The 12,391-nt window shown below is 35.2% G+C and overlaps 1 protein-coding gene across 2 annotated transcripts in view; it reads right to left on the bottom strand.

Annotated features, from left to right (window-relative positions):
* The window catches only part of LOC129003163 (myotubularin-related protein 10-B-like), a 37,949-nt gene extending 29,866 nt beyond the window's left edge, over nucleotides 1–8,083 (bottom strand). For both annotated transcript variants that reach the window (XM_054431422.1, XM_054431423.1), the window contains exon 1: nucleotides 7,913–8,083. In XM_054431422.1, coding sequence (XP_054287397.1) covers nucleotides 7,913–7,984 — 72 coding nt within the window. In that variant the 5' untranslated portion in view covers nucleotides 7,985–8,083. The remainder of the gene's footprint in view (nucleotides 1–7,912) is intronic.
* Between the last annotated feature and the right edge of the window lie 4,308 nt (nucleotides 8,084–12,391).

Raw genomic sequence — 12,391 nt, 5'->3', positions numbered from 1 at the left:
AACGAGTACTTAGGTTTGCTGCAACAAGTAGGGTGAAAAAGTGCTTTTTGTTGTAAAATGTTAATACTGTAGTTTAGTAAAAAATTAATGTATTTTCCAAATTTGATAAAAAAATGTTAATAAACAAGCAAACTACAACAGTTCGTGGGTTTGGAGCATTAGGGTTCTAACTGCCAAAATCTTAACTTTACAGGAGAGCAAAATTGAAAATCTGGTACTGCAGAAATTAAACAGATCAATGTTAAAATATTCAGAGATGTTTTTTCTGAATCATCTTATATTAACTGGATAAAACATATTTTTACATGTCCTTAATTTATCACTATATAGCTTAAAAATAACTTTAAAAAATATGGTAGAACTTTGTTGCTCTTAGCCTGTTTGGTAGTTAAATTCAACATAGTTCCATCTCAAAGTTGGAACCTTATTGATTTATCAAATCACTTTCTTAAATACATTAAGGTTCTTGCTCTTAGATGGAACCTTTATGATTCAAAATTGATGTGATTTAAAATGCATTTTAACGTTATAATATCTTTTACTTAGAACCCTTATAGAATTTGGTATAATCTAACATAAATATTATGACCCTTTTACTAAAGAAAAGTTAATTTGATAATTAATTGTTACAATATATATTTTTATAACTTAAATTTAGTCACCCAATTGTAGAAAAAAAGGTATTAAAACTCTTTATCATACTGAATAATAGCTTTAATAAAACACCAATTAATTATTATACAAAAAATCTTAAGTATTTACAAAAACATATTATTGTATAAGTTCACTTGTACGTAGAAATTCAAACAATTATTTAATTGTTACTACAAAAATCATGATAATGTTCTTAATGCATATTTTACAGACTTTTAACCCTCGTATTGCTACCAGAAATATCATTATCTTAAAATCAAACACATCTTAAGTAAATAAAAGACTAGCAGTCAGCCAACAAAATACAGTAGCAATCTTAAGTATTTAATCTTAAAGTCTTAAATCTTAAGTATTTAAAAAACATGTTATTGTATGAGTTTACTTGTACATATAAATTCAATAATTATTAATTGTTACTACAAAAACCATGATAATGGTCTTAATGCATATTTTACAGACTTTTAACCCTCGTATTGCTACCAGAAATATATCTCAAAATCAAACACATCTTAAGTAGTTAAAAGACTAGCAGTCAGCCAACGAAATACAATAGCAGTCTTATAAGTTACCCAGAAACAGTCTTGTAAAAGTCAAGTTTACACAATCTCTCTTATGAGGATTTTCCTTCTCCCTAGTGAGCCTTAAGGAGCGTCTCAAAATACTGCCTGTCAACAACAGGCATGAATTTGAGCATGCGATTAATATCCCTCTTCTTTGCGGGTTTAAGGTTCGCTTGTTGACGTACCTTAGGAGGATCTTCATACATTTGCACAGTACAATTTCCTTTTGATTTTTTACGAGTATTCCGATGATTTGTTTGATTTTCACACTCTTTGATGTTAACTTTATTCATCGTTTCACCATGGACTTCATTATAATATATTTCTCCAAGTACTTGTGTAACTTTCAAGGATGAGACTCTTGTAAATGGAATTGATTTAAAACAAAAATTTTTGCTCGAAGCAGCAAAGTCATAGAAATCATTGTCTGTCATCTGTAGAACAATGTACGGGTTTCTTCGATTTACATTCAATAAAATCCGAATCAACCCAACTGGTGAGTAAAATTCTGTCGCCACCATGGACTTCTCAATGTGGCTGTGTACTTTGTTCTCTGTTTTCAAAAATATCTTGACTAATTTCTTCAACTGTGATTTCAACACCATCTTGACTAACTTCTTCACCTCTGTTTTCAAAAATATCAACATCTTGACTAACTTCCTGAACTATGTTTTCAACAATATCTTGACTAATTTCTTCAACTGTGATTTCAACACCATCTACATCTTGACTAACTTCTTCACCTCTGTTTTCAAAAATATCAACATCTTGACTAACTTCCTGAACTATGTTTTCAACAATATCTTGACTAATTTCTTCAACTGTGATTTCAACACCATCTACATCTTGACTAACTTCTTCACCTCTGTTTTCAATAACACCTTCAATAACTTCTTCAACTTTTTTGTTTTCAACAACATCTACAATAACTTTACTAAGAATTCCATCAGGTCTCAGTTCATCTTCGGTAACAATGATAAATTCTGAGATAGCGTTTTCAATTCCATACATGAAATCTGGTTTAAATTGTTCTCCTTGGTTTTCCTTCTCCAAATCAGGCATTCTCAAATATTCTCCCAGTTCTTTTACTACTGTGACTGCATGACTGTAAAAATAAGAGTTTATTAGAGGTTTAAGTATTAAATTAAGATATGCAGCACGCTCCATTGAAAACGCTTTTCTGTAAATAAAGTTTATGGTTTCTGACATGATGTTAAAGCTTTTTAACCATATATTTTCATACTATAATAGAAGTACCATATGCTATATAAATACCTCTCAAATGAAAAGAAGGATTTATTTTAAAATGCTAGGTGAAGTAGTTGTGCAAGTACCTGTACTTCCTTACCTTTCGATAACAACCGTGGGTGGAACCTCCAAACCATCAGTAGATTTCTCAATTTGGATGACGTTTTCATTTGGATTTCCATTATTTGTAGAATCAGTGTTGTGTTGTAATAAGACAGAATCTTCATCCAGGTCAGAGCTGAAAATATAAATCTTCTATATAACTGATTTAAGTTGTTCTAATTTGTTTAACTTCAACAAATTTTAAGTTTGTTGATGCTTACCTATCAATGTCTCGAATAAATTATTATACCTTGTGAAATTATGAAACTTGGCAAAAATGTTCTGTCTCAGACCTCTAGGCTAAGACCCACGGGCTGTCAAAGTTCCTATATTATCCTTATAGAAGTTAAATTCAAAACAAAAACTAACATTTAATGTTGGTTAGTTGTAATAAAAATAAATGTGCTTAGGCTTAGTAAAAGAATCTAACACTGAGACTAACTTTCAGGCCTACTTACCTCCCAAAATCAGATTTTTGTGACATCTCAAGCATCTCAAGTATTCCATCTTCATCAATGGGATCCATGTTGAACATAGTAAAATTTAATCTTGAGTTACAATATTACTACATCATTATGTATAGGTAGATCGTCATAATTATTAATAAACCTGTAAATAACCAACTAACTGACTCACCGACAAACAACTCACCATCTACACTCTGTAAACAAACAATATTAAAGGACAGGACGTGCAAGATACAACCATCATGTCACTGACCACTGAGCAAAATTAAAACAACAAGGTTCCATGTATGACATAGGACTTTGTTGAACTTTGTGTGGAGTTTTTGAAGATCAATATGGTTCTAACTACCAAATAGAACCTTCTTCAATTAGGATTTTGGTCTTTCTAGAAATGGAACGTAATTGTTTTGCTTATATAAAAAAAACTACCCACAATTCACTATTACAACTTTCATAAACAGCTGTAAAATGACAAATAGAACCATAATGCATCAAAATCTCAATTTTGACAAAAATGTCAGTTAGAACCCTAATGCTCCAAGCCCGCGAGTTGACTTATTCTCCATAAGAATAACTTGGGAATTTTAAATTTACAAATTTTGGAATTTTCTCCCTAACCATTAGGCGCTTAATAAACCCCCGTTCCCATACTCGTTTGAATAAATGTAAGTTTGCACGTTTATACCAAATTTAATCTAAATCGGATAATATTTGCTTTCAGAGTTATCGTTCTAACGGACATATATATATACCCCCACCGCAGCAAACCTGCAGACTAAGCGAATTTCCATTTGCCTAATCGGATTTACACTAAAATCTCTCATTAAAAATATCACATTTAATCCCTATTTAAATAGCATTAGTTTGACAAGTACTCTAGGTTTGCTGCAACAGGGAGGGTAAACAAGTTTTGTAAAATGTAATAGTTTAATATGAAATAAATGCATTTTCCAAATGTGATCAAAATATGCTCCTAAACAAGCAAACAACAACAGTTAACTTATGCCCCATAAGAATAACATGAGAATTCTAAATTTCAATTTTTTTGGAATTATCTCCGTAACCATTAGGCGCATAGTAATGCTTCAATATTCTATTTTGAACTCTACAAAATGGTTTGAAAAGAAATTGCTAAATTTTATGTTTTTAGGTTCAAAAATGAGAAAACCCAATTTTTACTGCATAGAACCCCCCTTCCCATGGTCCGATCATGCTGGTTCGCAAATTCGTTCAAATAAATGTAGTTTTACACATTTATACCAAACTTCATCAAAATCGGATAATTTTCACTCGAGTTATCGTGCTAACGGACACACACACACACATATACAGGGTGGCTGAAAAGTAACTTGCACCTCCCCTTAACTTTTCAACCGTTTGAGATATTTCAAATCCGTTTGCGGCAACCTTCTTAGATATGAGGGGTTACAATAATTATGGTCAATTTTGACAATTTGGCCCTTAGGGGTAGCGGGGGTAGGGGTAGATCAAAATTTTCAAATGACAAGTATAGTCAAGTTTGGTATCATTTTACAGGTTTTGACGAAACATAAAAATTGACATAAAGAAAACCAAAATCGGCTCACTAATAACAAAATGGCGCCCTAAAACGTTTCAAATCCAAATAACCATGAGGGTGGCAAAAAATTAACTTGCACCCTCATTAACTTTTTAACTATTTGAGATATTCGAAATCGGTTTGCGGCAACTTGTTTGGATATGAAGAGCTACAATAATTATGGTAAGCTTTGAAAATTTTGCCCTTAGGGGTAGCGGTGTTAGGGGGTAGCTCAAAATTTTCAAATAGCAAGTATAGTCGAGTTTGGTATCATTTTGTAGGTCTTGACGAAACATAACAATTTACATAAAGGAAATAGAAATCGGACCATTAATAACAAAATGGCAGTTCAAAATTACTTTAAATAACCATTGTCTCAATCATTTTTAGCTTAAAAGTATTTAGCGTAAGTTACAAGTTTCCTGTACATACATATGATGTCTGCGTCTGTAGTCCTTTGCCGTAAGGAATTGGACAGGTCAGGGTTGTAACAAAGGATAACCCAACTTGAACTAGTTTTTGTCAGAGCCGTGACTGTCTATGTCATGGAAGCTTGACTCCACTAACTTAGATATTTTTCTCAATTTTAATTTGAATTTATTAAAGAATTTCAAGTAATTTTTTCGGTAAGGAATGGTCAAATTTCATAAGTTACAATGTTCACAATTTTTAGGTTTATGTTCAAATGCGGTGAGTTTGTGTTGGACTGCATGTGTAACCTTTTTTCGGGTGTTATAAGTGTGATTTGTAAAAAGTTGGTTTGATGTTCTGTGATTTTATGTAGCAAACTGATTCTAAGATAAAAAGTGAAGGGACTGTGGGAAAGCCAAGTTCTTTGAAAACATTTCTGCAGCTGATCCGAGGAGGCATGCCCAAAATTTCTCTAGGCAACTGCCTTTTTTATTCTGCCAAACAAAGATCTGTTCAATGTTTTTTTTTACAGTGCCCCAAAACCAAAAGATGATTGAATACAAAATGTGCTATTTTATTGGGCCAAAATAAACAAGTTTTGAAGGGGTCAGGTTTCCAAAGGTCCTTCTCGAGCCAATGACCCTTCCATTTTTTATTTGTGCATCCCAACTCAAATCATCATCGAATCTCATTCCCAAAAAGTCGGCATTTTTGAAGTTTGGATTTGATCCTCTCCAACAAATAGGTTTGATGTCCTATTATTTTTTTGAAATAAGGTTTTTGCAGTTTGGATACCACACATGTATCCTGGTTTGTGAATTTAATTTGAGTTTGTTTGAAAAGAAAAAGTCAGCTAAATTGTTTGCTCTTTAATTAGATTCTGCTTCCAGGGCAGCACTGTCAGTTCCCTTTACGAACAATGTTGCGTCTTAAATACTTTAAATTGAAATGGCGACCATAAGTTATGAAAGTAGGTATTTTAAGCCAAGTATGAATGGAGATCAGCGTAGGATATGTACACAAAGAGGTAGACGTTGCTCTCCGCATTGCAAGTCTCCGCACGTTGTAAGCATTTTTGAAATCGTTTAACCCCGTTTAACCAACTATTCCAAAAGATAAAAAACAATATGGTGCAACACAAATAAACGACCTGATTACCTATAACCTACACTTTACCTTCCTAATCTAACCTTACTTCAAAACACTTAATGGAGCCACGAATTCTCATAAACCACGACCTGCCTTCCCCACACGCCTAAATTAGATCAGTGTTCAATCTGCGTTTATTAATAAGTGTAATAACTTGTACCGTCAATGTAATTCAACATAGAACCTATGAGTTATTATCAGATTAAATATTGATTTCGATGCGGTCCGATATATCGCTTATTAAATCCTTATTTCTAATCAGCTGGCAACACAAATTAGGTGCCCAAGAGTGAGTAGTCACCGTGTGATATGCTCCGCGCATTGAGAAAGTAGTTCTGTATATTTTTGCAATTTGCAGTGAATTCCGCGCCTTAAAAAAATGTTTTAAAGGTATTTTCTTGTTTATTAAGATCGTAGGAATAGTTTAAAAACGTTTAAAAAAAAGTCCAGAAAGACCTTTAGGCCTAATTAGATATATCGTTTGGTAAGTTAGGTTAGGTTAACCTTACCTAACCAACCAAACGATATATTGAATAATCGATATCTCGATCAATACTTTCATTCGGTTGTATGTGTGATAAGATATGGAAGTGTACCCCGACAGTTTCATTACATAATAGATCAATTTTAAAATATTGATTATTAATCTATAATTTCAATTTGATTGTTTCAATCGATACAGTAGACTTCCTCTTATCCGGACATCTTTTAACCGGACATCGGTTTAACCGGACTATTACTCGGCGGAAATGACATCTCTTTAACTGGCAAATTTTTATCAGCGCATCGGTTCAACCGGATTAGATCGGCAGGAAGTGGGCAGTACTGAAATGACTGTTCTCGTGGGAAAGATTTGAGACCAGTGATCACATGTCTTAATACAATGCTCTCCTAAATTTAAGTCAAATACTGTATACAGTATGCATTTAAACGGTCCGTTTTAACGAGTTTTTGGGGATGTCGGTTTAACCGGAAAAACCATTAACCGGACTGGCCTCGGTCCCGAGGAGTCCGGATAAGAGGGAGTCTACTGTATTAGCATAGCCCAGTTAACACGTTGAGTGCGGGCATCATCAATAGATGATGCCCGACACTAGCACTGGTGGCAGACATCAGCTAACTTAAAGCTGACGTCATGCCACTCTCTCCACATTAGTTTAGTGTGAGCTCAGCCATTGCCGGGGAACGTTATAATCGTTGCCAGCCTGTAGCTTAGATTATTTAAGCTTTAGTCTGGTGTAGGTTGGTACTAAAATTTCCCGTAAAATCCCGTCTAGCAATACTTTTGTCCCGGTTCCGGCAATTTTCTCTTTTCAAGCCACTTTACAAAGACACTGGCTACGAATCCAGGCAGTGCTGCTACCTTTGGGTGTTTCAGTGAACTACGTCCACTCTCGGGCTAACACAGCACAATCACCGCTGCTCTTTTTTTATTCGTCAGACTGAAATATTTGAATGCCAATTGCGTTCACCGATTCAGTTGCGCTGCGGGGCTTCGCCCGGGCCTCGCCGCCATTATCGAGCGCCTGTTTGAAGGTATGCCGCACTGAACGTGTTAAGGAACTTACCCAATAGTTCTAAAGTATTCGATGTTAAAGTATTCAATGATTTTGTAGGCTGGCTATATAGAAATGAGATGGCAAGGTAAGTACGGCAATATAAATTGTGTTACATTCGTGTTAGTCATGCCAATCCTAAAAATTTTAGAAGCTATAAGATTAGCCTAGTTCTATGTTTAATGAGATAAAGCAATGACCATTTACCTCATCATCAAATCCAACATAGCTTTTGAAACTGTTTGTCAGCCTTTTGTCAGACATTTTACTAAAAAACATCAATTAACGATATTATTAAAATGAGACAAGGCAAACTTATAAGGTAAATATAAATTGCTTGATAATATTGGTGTCTTCAAAACATACATAACCTTTGTATTGGTCAACTTGTATAGGCAACTGTCACTGACTACTGTCACTGTCAGTGAGTTGGTTGTCTGACACACTGAGCTAAAATTATAACTGGAGGTAGCACTGCCATGGCAGAAGTCTGTCAAGAGCGTGTCGCTGATTTTGTTAGGTTGGTATAGCAGTGAGTTTTTTTAACCAATGACATGGCTTCTATAACTAGGTCTGTATAGCAGTGAGTTTTTTCATCCAATAACATGGCTTCTTTATAACTCACACCTCACGCAAACATGGCGGCTGGCGACACGCATCTTTGACATTCAGTGCTACCTCCAGTTAGAATTATAGCTCAGTGGTCTGACACTGACATACAAAAGACAAGAAGAAAGAACCAGGCAGAACAGAAGAGAAGAGAAGACTGCTGCTGTAAGCTGCTAGATCACCTGATTGTAACTGTCAAATTAGTATGTATTTGTTTTGATTTGACTGTTATTGTTTTTGTAATAATAAAAACAATAACAACCAAATCAAAACAAATACATATACTAATTTGACAGTTACAATCAGGTGATCTTTTGTTTGCAATCCGAGTGACGTCAGAATATTTGGGAATAGCACACCTATGTTTTTTCCTTCCACCATGGCTACTACTAGTCTCACGGCCGCCGTTAACTTCAGGCCGCGGCCTTCGAAGTGGCAACGTCGCAAGTAGCACGGCCGCCTTTAACTACGGCTGTTCAAGTAGGGTTGTAACAGGCTGTTTTGTTTGGAAGCAGCTAATGGTATTTGTATACGTATTTACGAAAGCTTGGTTACTGGACTATGAAAATATTGACTCCGCTTTAAATGTACATAATGTAGATTTTCAATTCAGATTGTTTTGGTTTTCAATTCTGTATGTTCTATTTTCAATTTTATTAAATTTAGGTTCATAAATTTAAATTAATAAAGTGCTAATTAATTAGGTGGTGTCACCTGTCTGACATGTTATCTTATGGGACGTCTGACACTAAACAACCCTACTAACTACTTGCGACGTTGCCAATTCTACCAGGCCGTGGCCTGGAGTTAAAAATAACCGTGGCTGTAGTGGGTTGTTGATACCGTCTATGAATGTATGTGCAGTACATTGGGACTCATTGTCGACTTTCAGGATGTGAATGAACATTAGACAATCCTAAGTTCTTTGAACAAACAAGTAATCCAGATTGTTTCTTCTGAACCGTGATTAGCTACAATGATTTCAGCTCCACAACTAACGATGACCAAGCCAAGCCATAGCTGCACCGCTGCACCCGCATATCTATATATAAAGCTCAAAGTACCCATGAACTTTTGAGAAAACTACAAGTCACACCCCCATAAACCATATACTTAAAATGTTCGTCATGACGAGAAACCTTGCCCTTTAAGGTCATAATTGCTTTCCAAAGGGAACTTTACTTAATGTTAAAAATACCTAAGCTGTTCTTATTTGTACGTTATTCTTTCAATTTATTACCTTACTAGCTGGCCCGACAGACGTCGTCCTGCCCTAATATGTGGTTTTATGTCAAATGCTCATTCATTTTCAAGATGAGCTCGTTCACATGGCTCAATCACGTCCTGGTTGAAGTTCGTTCGATACGCTCACTCACCTTTAGGTTGGAGCTCGTTCGCTACGCTCACTTACCTTTTGGTTGCAAATTAGTTGTTGTCAAAAAAATTAAAAAAATAATCGTGCTGCACCCTGTTGGTAAACCTATTCACTTTTTAATGCTATTGAACATCACAGAATCAAATTGTTTAGTTGAACCAGCTGTTAAGATTCTTTAATTCAATTTCAATATGAGTACTCATAACCCATGTAGCACAGATGGTTGGGCCAACGTTGGCCAACTGTGGGACAGTTGGTCGATGGTTGGTTGGAGCTTCCACAACCAACCAACCGTTGTCCAACTGTATATCTCGTAGTTGGGCCAACCAATATTTACAACTGTGGACCAACATTGGTTTATTGTTAATGAAATACATTAATATGCATTGCTGGGTATCATACATCAAGCCAACCGTTGTCCAACCGTTTTTCACTCGGTTGGACCAACAAAAGATACTTTTGTTGGACCAACAATGGTCCATAGTTGAGTTTACACGACTTTCATTCTCTGGGTCTAGCTTTCACAACATAATTATAATAAAATATCTGGTTTTACAATACCTTTATCAGTTCCAAAAGTTTCCAAAAGTTTTTGGAACTGATAAAGGTATTGTAAAACCAGATATTTTATATATTACAGTTCCGGCGCTACAACAATGAATTTTAATAATGCAAATATTTTTTAAATTAATATTCTTTAACTTATTTGCAACAATTTAAGGGGAAAGAGTAATTAATCATATAACAGGCAATTATAATAGCATTAACAATCTAACGGTAATTAATTAATCATTCAAATACCAGTATCCTCTCTAACTCAAAAAAAAAAAAAACTACTTATGATGCCTTAACAGATTAACAGAATCATATTATACTGTGTAGTATCAAAAATTGAAGTATTGCGACCATTGCAACTGTCGGCTGCTCTTTCACCACTTGAAAACTCTCTATATCAGCAATCACAGATAGCTCAGTGGTAAAGTAAGAGGCTCATAAGTCGAAGAACCCGGGTTCGAGACCCGTCTGGGCCAAAAAAATTTTGTTCTAGTTTTTTTTTCAAAATTTGTTTTTATGAACTATTTAATCAATTTACTCAACTAATAATTATGCTTTTCGTACTAAATCTTTATTATTTTGTGTGAAATAAAACGGTTGGACAATGGTTGGCTGGAAAACAGTTTAAAGAGGTGACATTTCTACCGTTGGCCAACTGTGTGGCTCCACAATTTACCAACGTTGGCCCAACCATCTGTGCTACATGGGAAGGTTAACATGGGAAACTCCAGAGCCACTGGGGCGGAGCTCTTTTGACGGATCTGCACCAAACTTCACACAAACCATCCTTGAATGCTTAATAATAATGCCTGAAAGTTTCATTACAATCTGTCAAGCGGTTTCGGAGTCCATAAAGGACAAACAAACATACATTGGATTTTATATATATAGATTAAAATCTAGTGTGTTGTTTGTAATGCTGCATTCTTTTTTGTTTATTTCAGCTTAACTTGACCAATCAATAGTTTTTATTAATACTTATGAAGTCAAACGGGTTGAAGCCCGTGGGTAACAGGGTAACAGCTAGTTAATAATAACTCCACTTGTTGAACGCATTGCAGTTGGACAACCAGCAAAGTCTGCGTCACTATATAGCACTCCAGACGTGTTTTAGGTTTGGATTGGGACACTAGCTTCTTGTCCATAGTGCCAGCCAAATAGCGAACACGCTTTGCTTTGCTCACGTCATCTTGTGTAGGGGTTTCTAAGTGACGTGACAGAACACTTACCCTGAGTGCAATGTCAAAACGAGTACCACGGGCAACATAAATTAGAGCTCCAAACTTACGATCGGTAAGGAAAATCTGAGGCTCATTTCCCTGCGGTATTTGAGCAGTTAGCTTCTCTACAGGAGTAAGTAACATAGATAAAACATACTAGAGGGTTATGTTTTATCTATCTATGGTACTAACTTGCATCCTTACGTGTTGAATGATCTTGATGCTAATTGACAGATTAAGTTATCACTTTGAGATATTTCGAGTCCGATAAAGTAAGATACTTCTTTAGCAACAATTTCAAATTAATTGTGAACGAAGTTGGCCGATAAAAGTCCATTTCATTATGACTAGTCACTGCAAATAATCCGTCATCAACATAGAATGCAACAATGATTTTTACGGCTGGATATCGTAGGATGTATACGAAGGGATCTTAACGGCTCTGTCGAAATCCTAAGCTTTTCATGAAGTCACCAAACCGTTATTTATTCCAGCATCGAGGTGCCTGTTTCGTTGAGCCTTTGATTATTTTCTGGAATGCTCAAGAGATCCAGGAGCTGCTGAACAACTTGATTTAAAACGTTTTAGTACTTGAATTGTAATTTTAACACCTGCTTACAGCTGCGGAACACTGAACAGTCAGTTTGTAAACAAGAGCAAGAGACTAAAATGGTTTATAAAAGTGAATTTTAAATAGGCTACTTCCATCGATAATTGATTGAAGATTGTTGCATAATCAGTATTGTTTGAGCCATATAAAAATGTGAAATTTTCCCACGGGCCCACCTTCACCTCGTATGCTGTCAATAGTTGATGTTATGATATATAAGCCTACCGTGATCATAACCTCTTGGTCGTAGTATGCACAAATTTAAAATATCAATCAAATACAATAACCATAGACTAAGTAGGTACACTCTGTTGATT

Source organism: Macrosteles quadrilineatus, unplaced genomic scaffold, assembly GCF_028750875.1.
Source record: "Macrosteles quadrilineatus isolate MER2022 unplaced genomic scaffold, UCM_ALF_1.0 Scaffold_9__3_contigs__length_116548681, whole genome shotgun sequence".
NCBI classification, from domain to species: domain Eukaryota; kingdom Metazoa; phylum Arthropoda; class Insecta; order Hemiptera; family Cicadellidae; genus Macrosteles; species Macrosteles quadrilineatus.
The sequence above is the reverse complement of the archived record's forward strand: the minus strand, read 5'-3'. Positions and strand labels throughout refer to the sequence as shown.